Source organism: Hemicordylus capensis, chromosome 4 (assembly GCF_027244095.1).
Source record: "Hemicordylus capensis ecotype Gifberg chromosome 4, rHemCap1.1.pri, whole genome shotgun sequence".
Lineage (NCBI taxonomy): Eukaryota > Metazoa > Chordata > Lepidosauria > Squamata > Cordylidae > Hemicordylus > Hemicordylus capensis.
In genome coordinates, this window is record NC_069660.1 from 312,751,585 (window position 1) to 312,768,686 (window position 17,102).

Here is a 17,102-nt window from a genome sequence, read left to right on the forward strand (position 1 = left end):
TTCCCAGTTCTACAATATCCTTCTTAAGATACAGTGATCAAAACCAATCAAGGGAAAGGCTTCCAATCACAGAGAGGGTTTCTCTCCAAGTACACCATTTGCCTTTCATGTGGACAGCATGTGGGTGAAGTTATTGACTGATTATTATTTATTTCATTTATTTATTCAATTTATACACCACCCTTCCCAAAGTGGCTTAGGTTCACATTAAAATAAAAAGCACATAATTAAAATCAAAAGCCATTTAAAAGCAGATTAAAACTAAAACTAAAAGTAGGTATCATGAAAAGCCAGGCTAGAAGGTGCAACTTTAAGGCTCTCTTGAAGGAGAGCCTCAAGTGAGAGCCTTAAGCACTCCATAAGTGACACACACTTATGGAGTGCATTAGCTGGTAGGCAGGAATTACTGACTAGGGATGTGCAAAAAATTTCGGGCACAGAACGATCACCAAAAATCAGGATTTTGCCCAATCCCCCTGAAATTGGGGTGGTAGACTCTACCCATTGGGCACTACCACCCCACCCCAAAATTTTGCCCCTGGGCCCCTTTTTACCCCCCCAAATCGATTCGGATTCGGATTCAGATTAAATCCGAATCCGAACTGAATCAAGGGTGATTCGGGTGACCCAGATTCGGGCACAAAACAGAACAGGGGTGATTCGGTTCGGGTCCGAGCCGAATCACCCGAAATCCCGAATTGCACACCCCTATTACTGACATGCTCCTGTTCCCACTGTCTCTGGGTAACTAATGCTTGAATAGGGCTTACATTTGCTGGCATTCTTACTAGGTAACCGGGGTTCTTTTTCTCCTCCATTATGTTTACTTATACTCCTTAGGCCATGGAAAGCTTTCATTACTCTGTAAAGAAATGGGCACATTTATTGTTAAGTTTATTATTAATATGGCACCACCTATGGATACAGTGCTTTACAGAGAATTAGAGGACAGGTCCCTGCCCCAAGGAACTCAACCTAGAAATAGCACTAGCAAGATAATAGAGGAAACGGAAGGAGATGGAGGCAGGAGAAAACAGGGAAAGAAAATGCATTTATTTTAGTTACATGCATGATTAGTTACACTAGGGTAATAGGACTAAGAGTCGTGTCAAAGACTTCAAAGAAAAGAAGGGATTTAAAGTAATATACACCAGCAAGTGTAGGGTAGTGGTTAGAGTGTTGGACTAGGGCTGAGAAGACCCAAGTTCAAATCCCCATTGAGCCATGAAACTCACTAGGCGACTCTGGGCCAGTCCCATATCTCTCAGTCTAACCGACCTCATAGGGTTGTTGTTAGGATAAACATAACCACGGTACACCGCTCTAGGCTCCTCAGAAGAAAAGCGGGATAAATACGTAAATAAATATGGATTTGAGGAGTTAGGGGATGCCTCTGAGTACCAGTTGCAGGGGAGTAACAGCAGGAGAGAGGGCATGCCCTCAACTCCTGCCTATGGCTTCCAGCGGCATCTGGTGGGCCATTGTGAGAAACTGGATGCTGAACTAGATGGGCTTCCTTGGGCCTGATTCAGCAGAGCTGTTCTTATGTTCTTAAATGGGGATAAGGGGAGGTAAGGAAGAAAGAGTAGAATCATTTGACTCTTGAGTAGGGGACCTCCAGGTGGCTGAGAATAGTAGAGGTCATAGACAGGGACATGCTAACATATTTTTTAAACCCCCAGAGATAATTATGCACAAAGAGCAACCATGGGCATGTGGCGTTTTTAACATACATCATTTCACTAAATAAAATAGGATGGTCTGAATTCCAGACCAAGGGATAACTCAAGACTCTTCCACAGGATTCCAGGTGGGCTTCAGCTTATATGCCATGCAATAATGAGCAGTAAAAATGCAGTGGAAATCATACCCAGTGAAGACACGGGAGAAGGGTGAAACAACAACATCTGAGTATTTTATTTGGCAACTCAACCTACATGTGATTTTAACTTCTCTAGCATATACATGCAACAGACCAAATTTTGCTCTTAGCTTGAGGCAGCTTTCAAACGAGGGAATATTTTGATTTTTTGAAGTAAGTTTTAGCAGTGAAAGTTGGCCTGTTTTATACTGAATTGGAAACAGGCAAACACAAAAACGTCATTTCTAGAAAAAGGAGAAGGGGTTGGTAGCGCACAATCCTGCCCTGAAACACCTGCAATTCCTGACAACAACCTCAGTGGGACTCTTAATGCATCAAAGACACAAGAATTAACCAGAAATGAAGCGACAGGAGCTTCCTTTGGAATAAATGCCTGCGAAATGATGCCCTAATAAGAAAATGAAATTCACAATCAATCATCTGCATTCCAAAAATACCAGATCAATCAATTTCCTCTCTCTCTCTCTCTCTCTCAGGTGCATGCAAGCAAGCAAGCAAGCAAGGAAGGAAGCAAACTGGGGGAGTGCCAGAGCAGATACAGTAATCACTAAAGTTAGCAACGGGAAAGGTAGAGGCTACATTTCTATAATGAAACAGGACTTCAAAGGTCACCTTGCGGTGAGCCATATCTATTAGTGAGCAAACGCTTCAGGAAAGCCGCAACACAAGGTGGAGGGAACACACACTTTCCACACAGAGCCCCTTAAGGACCAACCATCACACGCCATTTCCGCAGTAATTAATGCAGGAGTTAATAAGGGAAATGGCAAAGATGATTCCAAAACATTGGTCTATCTGGAAACGTTATTGGCCCTTCCGATGACTGACCAGGATCGGCAGATAAAACAACGCGCTCTAATTTTTTCTCTGCACACTGAAAGCAAGGCTGCCCTGCTACACTGCTTGGGGTGGGGTGGGGAGGGGGAGAGAGAGGCAGAGTACACAACAGCATGTGGCCAAGGGCCCATATGGATGTGGTGCCAGTACTGGTTTCCTGGCTTCTTCTGGAGGAGGCAATCTCTATGGGGCAGTTCACAACTTACACGTTCATGTGGGGCAGCGGGGGGTGGGGGTGGTTCACCTCAAGCCAAAAGTGACTTCAAACATTGGTGCAACTGACTAGGAAAATCTAGCAGAAATGTAGCTAAACATTTCCCCTTATCCTTTCCGCTAAATGCAAGAACAGTAATGACTGGCAGAACTATCCCTTGAGTATGGGGGGGGGGAGGAGAGGGAAAATATAAATACCCTACATAACCATAGATTAATACCAAGCCAAAAGACACATCATGTGCCAATGTGCGCCAAGACAAATTGTTTAAGTGTCTGTGGGAAGAGTGGCATTATCCATGCACCCCCCTGACCTGGTATGACCACAGCTGAGATGCCCTTGCCCCTGTCGTGTCCTTGAAATGCCGCTGCTCAACATCTCTGATGCTCCCCACTGCATTTATTCAGTCCCAAATAAGAATACAGTGAAGCCCGCAAGAATTTACCTTTGGATTCCCAACAAGCTGCATGCTGTGCAGCTGAAATGTGATTGTGGGTTATTTGTAAAAATACTTTATAAGAAATGTGATTCAAAGGAAAAGGCAGGAAGGAAAAAGCAGGCTGAAGAGTGGATGGTGTGGACTGCATGTCAATCTCTTGAAATATTGCTATTGAAAGACAATATCTGTGAGAAAATTCTGTGGTAGGGTACTTCCTTTTAATACACTCAACAAAATAGCCTGTTGTAATATGAAGCTGTTTACAGTGGGATATACTGAACACAAAATCTACTCAGATTACAAAGAAATCGCCATAGGTAGATTTTCTCTGCTAAACAAAAACATCTTCATCAGAGGGTTGGTTGCTGGAGAACTTGTTAAAAAAACGTACTACCTGCGCAGGAAAGGAAGACATGTACTGGGCTGGGCTATGCTTATCTGTATTTTGGATTCTCCCTGACCTTGCAACCCATTTCCAGGTCTCAATCCAGAGAGAGAGAGAGAGTGCACAGACAGAAAAATCTGGGGCCCAGATAAATCCAGTACAGACCAGTTCACTTGTTAGCATTCTTTGTCTGGTAAGGCAAGAGAGGAAATAAAGGGGGGGAGAATCTCCATGCTTGAGATTCTTACTAAGTTCTTTCCTTGCAAAGGAACAGGAAAACAGGCCCACAGATCTCCTATTCCTTACTATGAATGGCCCTTAAACATGCCTTATGGGATCTCGTTGCTGATTCACTCAACCATGTAGAGGCTCATTTTGAATCTTGTGTCAACTGTTTTGTAAACTTTGACTCACCCTGAGAGTGGCAATGGTTGCCATCCGAGGGTTGCAACATTTGCTGTGCCATTTCGGACACTCCATGGCGACCATTGGTGCCAGTGCAGTAAACTGGAGCCTGTTATCTCCTTGAATCACTCAAATTACTAATTGTCACATTAACATTAAATCCAGACCAGCAACAAAAAACCCAACTGTGATAAAAGTTGAACGTAAGCCGGGTCTGCAGGCGGAGAGAGGGGAAGCCTGTATTCTGAGCCTGCATTTGCTACACGTTTGAAAGACGCTAGAATATCCCCAAAGAATAAACAGAAGCTAGAAAATGGCTTTGGAAATTCTACCCAACAGGGACATATTGTATATTGATAAAATTTAATGGGGTTAGACGTGCAATGATAACCTGTATTGCTGCTATTCAGTTTGAAGCCCATGTCTTAGAAAGCAGTACAGTAAAACAAGAGGAAAGCAATGAACTGTGAGCCATTTGAAAATGTGAGGAAAAGCCTGTTCCTCAGTATACTCATCTGCATCTTCCCAAATAAGCAAAGGTAGGTGTTCAAAGTGCTAATAGCTAACTGGGAAATATCTGAAAGCACCTCTAAGGAATAATGGAAAATCTCAGATTGGAAAGCAAGAGACTGAGGTCAAGTGGAGGTCATGCCCAATCTTGCTGAACATGGTGGCTAATGCAATATTGTACAGTACATTTACAATTTTGTTTGGATCACAGGTTCCACAGCACGGATATGGACACTGGGCAGGCAAAACCACGAGAGGGGAAGCTCTCTGTTGGAGTTGTCTTCGTGGAATTTGATGTTCAAGTAGAAATCGCCTGTATAGAGGAAAAGGAGGGCTCCAATGCACATCGAGTTTTCTGTTGGCTTCACCTGCAAGAAATAGGTGGGAGTTAGCAAGATAAAAATATCTGATATACAGTGGCGGTCGGAAGATGCTCTGCAATTCATTCCCAACATTCCAAAATAATGTACCTTACTGATTCTGATTAATAATATTCATCAGGCGGCTATGGAACACGCCCCCTGCTGAAATAAGAGCCTCCCCATCACTGGCAAATTTTTAAAAGGCAGTCAAGACACATTTGTTCACCCAGGCTTTTAATTAGATACTATTTTAATAGTTTGATGATTTTTTAATAGTTTTAAATTTTTTATATTTAAATTGTTTTAATTTTTTACCTTTTTATTTGTTGTTTTTACTGTTTTGTTGTCAACTGCTCAGAGACTCACGTTCTGGGCGGTATAAAAATATGTTAAATAAATACATAATAAGATAATATATTGAACTAGTAGTTTTCAGCCCGTTTAAATAATGGGCTCTAGTGGGGGCGGGGTGCTAGTTTCCTCCTCCTCCCTTCTCCTCCCGAGACCCTCAGCAGCAGCCGCAGGAGCAGCAGCCAGATAGGCGGCTGCAAGTTGGTGTTGGGCTGGAGGGGCTTCTCTTCGTCCGGGCCTTGCGCCCGGCGGCAGCCGCTTCTCTTCTTCTTCTCATGCCAGCCTGCATGCCGGGCCCCAAAGTTTCCCCCCCGCCCGGCAAGCGGGCCCAGTCCTCCGCGGCTACTGCCACCTCTTGCTGAGGCCGCGGCTGCCATCGGGGCCAGTCGCCCCACTGCGGCCGCCACCGCCTCACCCGCACTCTCGCCAGTCGCCCCGCCGCGGCCACCGCCACCTTTGGCCGAGGCCGCGGTTCCGCCGCCGCCTCGGCCGCACTCTCCTCCTTGCGTTGGCGGCGGCCGCTTCTCCTCGGCCTGCCGCTTCTGCTCCTCCCGGCCCTCTCGCCATGGCGGCGGCCGCGGCCATCGGAGCCAGTCGCCCCGCCGTGGCCATCGCCGCCTCGCCAGCACTCTTCTCCCGTTGGCGGTGGCCTGGTCCAACATGGCCGCCCGTCTCTGGGCAGCCGTATCTTTTTGGGCCGATCTGGGCATGTGCTCCGTGCATGCCCAGAATGGCCCAAAAAGACACGGGCCCAAAAAGACACGGGCAGCACGGCTGCACGCTGTAGGCTTTTATAGTATAGGATTGTCTATTCATAAATCATGTATGCATTTGTACACAGATCTGCAACCAGAAGAGAGAAACACACACAAAAGCCAAACTACAAAGTGCTGGTTATTACCTTTAAGGCCCTGAACGGCTTAGGCTCAAGTTGCCTCAGAGACTGCCTTCTTCTGTGTGATCCCAACCACACATTAAGGTCATCTGAGGAGGTTCGTCTCGAGTTACCACCAGCTCATCTGGTGGCGACTCAGAGGCGGGCCTTCTCTATAGCTGCTCCGGGGCTGCGGAATGCACTCCCTGCGGAAATCCATAATTTGAATTCTCTATCAGCCTTCAGGAGAGCCCTTAAAATGTATTTGTTTGGCCTGGCTTTCGGGTTTTAAAATCGGTTTTAATATTTTAACCCGGTTTCGGGGGTTTAAATTACTGCAATTGTTTAATTCTTCTTTTAAAATGTTTTTAAATTGTTAATTGTTGTTATATTGTTTTAAATTTTGTTTTAGCTCTTTATTGTTTTAGTGGTTTGTTTTTAATTGTAAACTGCCCTGAGACATTTTGGAAGGGAGGTATACAAATCAAATCAAATCAAATCAATCAATAACTTCTTTTTAAAAGACACCTCCTAGATGCAAGGTCATCCATAGCCCGATTCAGACATATTCTACAAGAGTACAGATTTCTGGATACAGGCCCTTCAAATGTATGGTACAGAGAAGAAGAGTTCTTCTGTATCTGCGTTCAGCAGAACATGGGAATGACTGTGCTTGTGTAGAGATTTACACCTATGTACTGTACACTCCTTTGAGAAGCTCCCTTGAGAAGTCCATAATGCTGAGAAAAGTTGCAGGAAAGAGAAGAAGAGGACGACCAGCAGCAGCAAGGTGTTTGGACTTGATTACGCCGGCAATGAATGCACCACTGAGAGACCTTAAAGGCCAAGTTGAAGACAGATCATCATGGAGAGAATCTATCTATGTGGTCGCTAAGAGTCAACACCGAATTGACGGCATTTAATAAATCAATCAGTGTACATTCATTGTAAGAGTGTTGAAGATAGACTATGAATGGGCCTCATGTCTTAAGCCCTTGATTGATTGATTGATTGATTGATTGACTGATTAAGTGCTGTCAAGTTGGTGTCGACTCTTAGCAGCCACATAGATAGATTCTCTCCAGGATAATCTGTCTTCAACTTGACCTTTAAGGTCTCTCAGTGGCGCATTCATTGTTGTCATAATCAAGTCCATCCACCTTGCTGCTGGTTGCCCTCTTCTTCTCTTTCCTTCAACTTTCCCCAGCAGTATGGACTTCCCAAGGGAGCTGGGTTTTCATATAATGTGTCCAGAGTATGATAGTTTGAGCCTGGTCATTTGTGCCTCGAATGAAAATTCTGGATTGATATGTTCTTTGATCCATTTGTTTGTTTTCCTGGCAGTCCATGGTATCTTCAAAAGTCTTCTCCAGCACCAAAGTTCAAAAGCATCAATAATACTTTTTCTATCTTGCTTCTTCAAAGTCCAGCTTTCACATCCATAGAGTGTCACTGGGAAAACCATTGTCCAAATGATTCTAATCTTTGTAGGTACAGACACGCCACGGCATCTAAATATCCTTTCCAAGGCCTTCATTGCAACCTTACCAAGTGCTAGTCTGCGGCATATTTCTTGACTGCTGGATCCTTTACTGTTGATGGTCGATCCTAAAAGGCAGAAGCTATTCACCACTTCAATCTCTTCATTGTCAATTCTGAGGCTGGTTGCTGTATCTGTTGTCATTAGTTTAGTCTTCTTGACCTTTCCGCGTAGTCCAATTTTTTCACTGTGCTCCTTGACCTTCAGTACTAGAGCTTGCAGATCATCCACATTCTCTGCTATCAGAGCGGTACCATCAGTGTAGCGCAGGTTATTGATGTTTCTTCTTCCAGCTTTAAAACCATGCTCATCGTCTTCCAATCCAGCTTCTCTCAGTATATGTTCAGCATATAAGTTGAATAAAGAAGGGGAAAGTATACCGCCTTGTCTTACTCCTTTGCCGATCTGGAACCAGTCTGTTTCACCGTGTTCCGTCTGGACTGTGGCTTCCTGCCCTGTGTATATGAATCTTAAGCTATATAAGCATATTGGACTCCTAATACCAAATGCACTGATACAAATCCATTTTGTCCAACAGAAAAGGTGAATGCCAGAAGCAGCTGCCTCTGTCACAGCCTTCTATGTATGACAGCTTATGTTCCTGTCACACTTGTGGGCTGCAGTCCTACCATCAGTAGAGTTGCCATCCCTCCAGGATCAGCCTGGACTCTCCAGGAACTGGCATCACTCTCCAGGGCGGTACTGAAAGCAATCCTGGATATGTTAATGGATTGTTCTTATCAGGGAGGGGGAGACATCCCTGGGAATATTTATTATTTATGTATTTATTTATTTTTTAAATGAAGCATTGACATCTGCAGGAACTATATGTGGTTATCCAGGTGAAGGTCATCAGCATTATGAGCTGCCAATCCTTGCTAAATTCTTAATAATTCGCAGTAAAGAGGCCACACACTTCCATATATTCTTATCTCGAAGCATCTTAAAATCAATATACACTAAAAATAATGACAAACATTATAAAAAGGAGGTTAACAACTTGCTTCGTTAAGGAGAAGGAAGCACCCTGATGCAGCATGTTCCAGAGAGTGGTGCTATTTTCAAGGAACGGATTCTTTAAGAATCCGTGTATTCTAGAGAATACACAAACTATGTGTGGTAACTGATACTGACAACAATGTGCTAACAAGACACACAGATTGATCTGGAAATTGCATTTATTATTTTATCAATTACTATCACACCTACCCGCAAGTGTGGGGTGACCTACAACTTTCAAACTGTATAAATTAGTGAGACCAGAATACAACTAAGAAAACATTCTTATATCAGTAAAGCTAAATGAAGTCCAAAACTCTCCCCTTTAACATCAACAGTTTGGAATGAGGTAAACCTAGAACTGGCACAATTGGGAGATGTCTCTAATTGGATTAAATGCCAGGTTTATCAACTCATCCAGCTGTGGAATGAAACCAATTTTTTGTCCTATCAAGAAATATCAGATGTAATGCAAGTGGAGAAACCAATGTTGTTTATATCTTCCACTTAGGAATATTAGGCTGACTTTGATTTAAAAATATGGGGTGTTCAGAGAAGCACTTAGGCAGAAATCATGTTGACAAATGTTAAAAGTAAAGAATTGCTTAAGATGTTGCTTGAGATGAGTTCAGCTGGATCTAGTCATATTTTGAAGTGGAATATGGCACTCCCAAACCCAACTGCAGAAGAAGAATGGATGTGGCTATGGGAAAATAACATTAAGAGATCCATCAATATTACTTTAAGCGGGAGCCTGTATAAGCTACAATATCATTGGTATATGACTCCTTTACGTCTGAAATCTATCATTTGATGGATGATCATTGCTGGTGGTGTCAAGACTCATGGGGCAGATAATTTACAAATATTTTGGTCATGCCCACATATTCTTAACTTTAGGAAAGATGCCGTATCAACAGTTAATGAAATAACAGGCTCATTAATTAATGATCCAAAGATAATTCTTTTTGACTATATAAGAGTATTGCAGACAGATGCAGAAATGATCACTTATCTAATAACAGCAGGCAGAATCTGTAGTGCAAAAGCATGGAAGAAAGCAACACCAATAAGAGTAGGCTAGTTAAAGTACAGTTTAGAAAAAAGACGACTGAGGAGAGACATGATAGAGGTTTATAAAATAATGCTTGGTATGGAGAACATTGACAGAGAAAAATTTTTCTCCCTCTTGCCTAACACTAGAACCAGGAGTCATCCTATGAAACTGGTTGCTAATAATTAGGACCGATAAAAGGAAGTACTTTTTTAGACAACTTATAATCAACCTATGAAATTCTCTGCCATAAGATGTGCTGACAGTCAACAGCCTGGATTGCTTTAAGAAGGGTTTAGATACATTCATGGAGGACAGGTCTATCAATGGCTACTAGTCTGAGGGCTACCGGCCACCTCCAGCCTCAGAGGCAAGATGCCTCTAAATACCAGTTGCAGGGGAGCAACAGCAGGAGAGAGGGCACGCCCTCAGCTCTTGCCGGTGGGCTTCCCTGGAAATGAATTGCTAACCTGTGTAGTTAGTACAATACTAGTTGAACATATCCTCACCCCCATACCTGTTGAGAAGTAAAGATTCTCCATAAGGTGCAAGTACTAAACAAGCCTGAATAGCAATCTTGTGTGGAGCCCACTACAGTAGTAGATCCTAGAGGTTATGAAGGAAATAGATCCATCTGGAGTTTTCATTACTATGCCTTCGGCGCCAGATGTTTGGCCTTTTGGTAGTTAAATGCTGGTACAGCATAACTTAATTTATCATAATGGTTGGTTTGCTTCACTATGCTGCTCTGCCCCGTATGGTCTGCAGATGGTTTACAGATTGCTGAAGTTGTTAATTGCAGCTGTGATCTATTATTTTTGTGTAATGGCAGGTTTCCATTCTGTTTACTGCTCTCTATTATTATAATTGTATGCTTAAACGAATTTTGTCTAACCTGCCTTCAATGTTATTTGGCAGAAAGGCAGCATATAATTCTTTTAAATATAGAGAACAATAAACGAAGAATGAGAGAGGTCCATTCTCTAAGAGATGTAGCCAACAAATCAAGCATAACTTGTAGAGGACACCCCTGGCTCAGCTGCCACCTGAAGATCAAGACAGCTAGAGCCAAATTGGGGGAAACATTTGGAGGTGTGCATGCTTAAAGATGCTTCAGTCCATATCACTCCTAAAAGGCATTCAAGCACCAGCCCACCTCAGGTCACATACAACACTCCAGTGAACAGGATGCATATATCTGAAATTCAGAAAAAGCATCCATGTCTCTACCCAACTGAGGCTTTAATGGATGAAGAAAATGCTACTTTTTCTTCTCCAAATTTATTTTATTTTTTATTTTTTTACATTTCATATCCCGCTCTTCCTCCAAGGAGCCCAGAGCGGTGTACTACATACTTCGGTTTCTCCTCACAACAACCCTGTGAAGTAGGCTGAGAGAAGTGAGTGGCCCAGAGTCACCCAGCTAGTATCATGGCTGAATGGGGATTTGAACTCACGTCTCCCCGGTCCTAGTCCAGCACTCTGACCACTACACCACACTGGTGTATATGGTATATATATTTGGTAGATGTGTGCCTCAAAAGCAAGCTTTTCAGGAGTTGAGAGAAATCAATGCAAAACAAAGTGGAACCCTTCTTGTTCTCATTTCTTATAGCAGCATGGATGACAATAATCATTTAATGGTAGCCACAGGCCAGCACGATACAGAAGGATATATAAAACAGACTCTCTGGGGGTGGAAAACCCATGAGAATAATGTATGAATATAATTTTTAATACACACTAAAATGGCATTTGGTAACCTAATATGAGCAACTAGAACTCAAATGTATTAGCATCACATTAATATTACAAGCTTCCTCCATGAAGCTCAAGGTATTATCCCATTTTATCCTCTGAATAATCCTGTAAAGTTGGTTAGGCTGAGATTATGTGACTTGCCCAAGGTCACTGAATGAGTTTCATGGCTACATGGGACCTGAACCCAAGTCTTCCTGGTCCAAATCAGTCTATCTACTGCATCAGACACAGTGAGGCTAGTCACATGAATGTGCAAAACCGGGCTAAGGGAACCCAGCCTGGTTTTGCACGCTCGTGTGAACCACCACACTCGTGTGAACCACCCAATCCCAGTGGCTACATGGCAGCAAATCTGACTATTGAGCCACCCAGTTAAACGAGGTTAAGAAGAAGAAGCCGCCACCACATGAAAAGGTGCTTCTTGCCCAGATAGCTGGGAATATCCTCACCAAAAGTGAAGGTGATCTCATTTAGCCCTGGAACAACTTATCACTACCTAATCCGTACATCTTGTTTACATTTAATTTTATGAGGGATATTTGTCTGTCAAACCATTTCGCAAGGTTACCCTGTAGCATTCAGCTGAACCTATTCCATGCATAATTCTAAATCATTCCTACTATATTCATTCCTGGAGAGAGTGAGATTCCATTGGCTGTACAGCAAATGTAGGTCCGTACTGGAAATGGCTAGTACTTCTTGACTGCACAACTCAACGCTCTCTCCCCCCTCAACAGGCTTTTAGGCAAAGTGACTTATATTCACTCTGAAATAGAGCAGGGTATATATTCTTAGAAAAATACATAAATAAAATATGCTTGTGTCCTTCTCTTGCTCCTGAGCTGAATGTGAAAAAACAGACTCTGCAATTTTTTTGAAGTGGTTCAGAACAGGACCCTAAACTGACACGCTAGGTGTCCATCATATACATGAGAGGTGGAGCTGCCATAGGGTGCATGGGTCCCAGGAATCCTTGCTGTCCTGCCTCCAGGGCTACCTTGCTCATCCCTTCTCCTCCCTGCAGCATGGTGCACCACTCACCTTGCCACTGTGGGCACCAGGCAGTCTCTGGGAAGCACACCAGCTGACCCAGCAGCCTATGAGAAGGCTTCCCTGCCCCTGCGACTCAGCTGGCCTCTGCGCATGTGCGGTGGCCATTTGAGTGGTTGGCACGGCAGCTTCTGAGTAATCCAGCCTTCCCAGGGACTGCTGGATCATGCCCACCACTCAGCTAGCCCCTAAGCATGCTGCCTCCGCTATGGGGGCTGCCCATGAGAATATAGCCCTCCTTATGTCATGGATATACACAACCTTAGCTCAACAAATTTTTAGGCTGACAAAACTGCACAGGGGCAGCAAGGAACATTCAGAGGGTCTCCGACTGGATTCTTCCCTAATTTGAATTGATTTCTAAAGCCATGCTCAGACCTGCCTTGCTTATTGATTCCATGAGACAAAATGACAATGGTAAATGTGGGGACACAATGAAAGATGAGTTGCAGGTTGTTGCAGACATGCCAAGAGCCATGAAAATGTCCATTTGTTTGCTTGCTTTTAAATTGGCAAGAATCAAGTCTGGTCTAACAAATTACTCAAGAGAAAATATTAGTACAAAGTGAAAAGGCAGCCAAGAGAAAGGCAACAGGGATATCAATCAAGGAGAAAGTGCTGGGGGAGGGGGAGAAAAAAGGGGAGAAGGGGCGGGGCTCTCTCATATATAGCTTTGCTTCTGGTAGGAAAATTAGCGATTCAGTCTTGAAGGCTTGGATTATTTTCTCGGGGTGCCCAGTTGAGGAATGTGCAGGGCAAGTGAGAAGAGCTAGGAAGCTTCGGACGATCTGCCTCTCCTGAAGATATGTTAGGTAAATTGCTCTCAAGCTTTAAAGCTTAACAATATTATGCAAAGTGGTTTAGTCTGCAAGATTCTGCAAGTCTTTCCCTGCCTTTAGACTGGGGTACTTTTTAAGGCCTTTTCACACATTATAGTTGCAAACCAAGGCCTGCCCATGAAAGTCAACTTGGCAGGGAGCCACATCCAATCACAGCTGGGTTCAGCGGCCTCAGGATGTGCTGCCGTGACTGCAGGAGGCAAGTCTGCCATTTCTTCCCCGCCGGTCTTCTAAGGGGCGTATTGGCCCATTTTCATGCCGTCCCAGCCCTTTCTCCAGTGGAGGCCACCATGTATGAGCCCTGGCCATTTTTAATTTTTTAAATAAATAAATAAATTTAAAACCCCCGAGCCGACCCAGGGGGTTTGGCTCGACCTCAAGCTGGATTGGCAAACTGGCTCAACCTTGAGCGAGTTTGCCCATCCCTACTCACACACTCACCCACACTTGTAGTTCACTCACATCTCTCTGCTGTACACTTAAGAAAATGTAATGTGTGAATTGGCCCTCATTATTTTTCTCTTCTTTATGTAGCAGTGCTTTGGGAGTTGTTTCCTTGGAACTTTTTCCCACGTCACCCTGTGCCACTCCAGCCATGTGTGCATGAAGGAATGACATCACTGGCCCTGTCCACATGGTTCATTCAAGCATGTGTTGCAGGAGTCGCATGGGTAGAAGTCACCAGGAGGCCAGTGACTCCCACAGCTACTGGTGAGTGTGAGAGAAACATAAGTGCTTTGCAGTTCTTTCCTTGTTCTTCCCCCAAAACCATCCTGTGAAGTAGGTTAGCCTAAGAAAGGAAGACTAGCCCAAGGCACTGTGATAGTTCTTGGGGAGACCTACAGTATGGAAAAATGCCTATTATTTCATATAGCTTTTCCCATCTCCAAATGGCTGCATGTGAATTTAATAAGTGATGTAGCAAGAGACATGTCTGAAACAGTACCACTGATATGAGTACTACAGCTGAAAGGTGGAATGGATTTTAAAGGCCTCAACTCGGAGTTATCCCTTACAGCACCAACTCTGGAATTCTGACCCGGAAAGCCAAGATACCCAGTACAGGAATTTACCCTTTGCCTTTTTAATGTGGTGGGTGAGGAATTCCAATGTATATTTCAGAGAAACCGTGGACCAAACTTTGATTTTTAGTGTTTCATTTGTTTAGGCTCTAAAACATGCAACCAGATAACATACTGCCAATCTGGACTTACGGTATCAATATGAAAGGTGTTGGATCCAACAAACGTGACACCATCTTGGAGTTCATCGTTGTGGATGCCATTTTGGTAATCTTGGTATGGGATGACCGTGAGAGAGAAGGGGCCCACACTGTGTTTGCTCCAATTGGTGAGCTGCACCTCCAGCCTTACGGGGTCTCCAACTGTGCAGTCAGCTATGATATCACAGTCACAGTGCTTTCCCTCCACCAACACATCTGTAACACAAGAAACAAAATGATGGGTTTAATAATTTATGCTCCAGGACTTGAGAATCCTGAACAGTTCAGAGCACCAAAACAGTACAATGTAAACTAGCACCTGGAATCCATGTACATTTCCTGATGAACGTAATTTCCATTATGTTCAGATTATTTTTATATTTATTCATACACAACTTTGCAACACTCTGTGGTATAGGCTATGTTCCATATTTTACAGAGAGAAAATAACATTTGCCAGTGCCAGGAACAGATTAGCCCGTCAACAGGGTGGCTTTCAAGAGCAAAACACGTCCTGCCACTATTCGCAAGGTAATACTTACACTGTACCACATTCACTAATATCAGTGAGAGAGAGAGCAGAGCATTTCTCAAATGTGACTATGCTGATAGAAGCTCATCTACTTGTTTTGAGTGCTTTCTCTCTGCTTTTTATTTTCTACTCTACAATATGAGTGGGATGCTAGAAAAATCAGATGCTTCTACCAAAAATCACATGCCTTATGAAGAGCTCATCTTATAGCCCTGCTCAGTCGAGGGCTCCGTTGCTAAACAAGGCACATCTCAGAAGCAGAGACTCCTTTACAGGTTCACATTCAGGGGAGGGCACATCTCGGAGTGAAGATTCAAACTGTTCTGAGCCTATCACATACACCTAACTTGTTAAAGCCAGTTACCATCCAAGGTTGTGTCTAACCCCCAAGTCAGAAGGCTGCCTTTCTACATACAGGTTTGCATTTTGTGAAATATATTATCATCCCAGGGCACAGTGAGATCTGATGAAGAAGATCTGTGATCAGGATATCCTGCAGTGCTATCCACCACCCGCTTCTTTCTTCAAAGCTGTCTTGTGGGGCTCCTAATTTGAATGGGGAAGTGACCAGACCTTTCCTCCTGCACCATCCCTCTGGTCTAAATTGGCCTCCTCCCCAACTTGTATTAGCTTGTTGAGGTGAAAAGGACAGATAAAGATGCTAGGCTTCTCTCCACCTCCTTGTAGACCTAACAACAGCTTTGGGGAGGGGTGGATTAAGACCACACGTTAACCCCATTTCTGTACTGCCTGAACCTAGGTCAGGCAGGCAGGCTCGAGGCATGAGCATTAATGGGAGCTGCTGAGCCAGTGAGGAGTTGGCGACAGCCGAAGGCATGAGGTATTGTGGTGTCAGAGGCGAGGTGTCAAATGCTGCCTTGCCTAAGGTCCCTGGTGGGGGCCACCCCCTTTCAAAATCAAAGGAGTAGGGAAGGTTGCCAAGCACCTCTTCACATGCTGCTTGCAATCCTCACAAGGAATGTGAGGAGAAGAGGGCAGCCTTATTTCTCCGCCCTGTGCTCCTTGCAAAGCTTGTGAATGCCAGGTGGGTCCCAAAGAGCTACTTTGATGGTGGCAGTGGCAGGAAATTTGCCACCCGGCTGACATCCCAACAATCTCAACTGAGATACCTGCTTTACCTCACAGGATTGCCCCTGCACAGCCCCCCCCCCTCCTGGATCCTAGGCGTAATGCGGCCTGCAGTAGTATAGAGGATCAGTTCCCAAACAATTAATTACTGTACTTCAACTTAGCTACAGGTGGCTAAGAACCAAATCTTAAATTGTTATCAAGTGCAATCAGCTCAATTCTTCAAAGAGACCACAATGAGACACTTAAGTTTAAAAACATACCAAGAAAAAATATCTTTTTCTAGAGATTTCAGCCACATCCAGATATCCCCAACATTGATCCCTATTGCATTCTACATTCCCTCCTCTTCCCTTTATTATTCCTTCTTCTCCCCCAGCAATTAGACCAAATAGCAGAGAGGCTGATCAACTGAACTTTGAAGCAACTCTGGGAGAAACAGCTTTTAATATAATAAAGATTGCACCTGAAACTCATATATTTGATAGATTAGTTCAGTCAATGACACACCTTAAATCAGACGGGTCTCTCCACTTCTCAGGCCTCAGCATCCTGATTCCCCCATTTTATTTTGTTTGGTATGCTTAACTATTTTTGTTTAATTGAACACTATTATAATAATATATATACACATTCACAAATCTTCTAACACTGTACAGATTTGCTCTGAAGATTTCACACCAGACTGGCATAACCATTCATTTGGTAATCTCAGCCTTCTTTTACATTTTCAGTGAGATTAGCATATTAGGCCGGG

At 43.7% G+C, this 17,102-nt stretch overlaps 1 protein-coding gene across 3 annotated transcripts in view; it reads right to left on the minus strand.

Moving 5' to 3' along the window:
* Window positions 1–1,893: 1,893 nt before the first annotated feature.
* Window positions 1,894–17,102, minus strand: part of TRAPPC9 (trafficking protein particle complex subunit 9) — a 523,543-nt gene continuing 508,334 nt past the window's right edge. For all 3 annotated transcript variants that reach the window (XM_053245610.1, XM_053245609.1, XM_053245611.1), the window contains 2 exons: window positions 14,717–14,940; window positions 1,894–5,040 (listed from right to left, as the gene is read on the minus strand). In XM_053245610.1, the coding sequence (XP_053101585.1) occupies window positions 4,861–5,040; window positions 14,717–14,940 (404 nt within the window). In that variant the 3' untranslated portion in view covers window positions 1,894–4,860. The remainder of the gene's footprint in view (window positions 5,041–14,716; window positions 14,941–17,102) is intronic.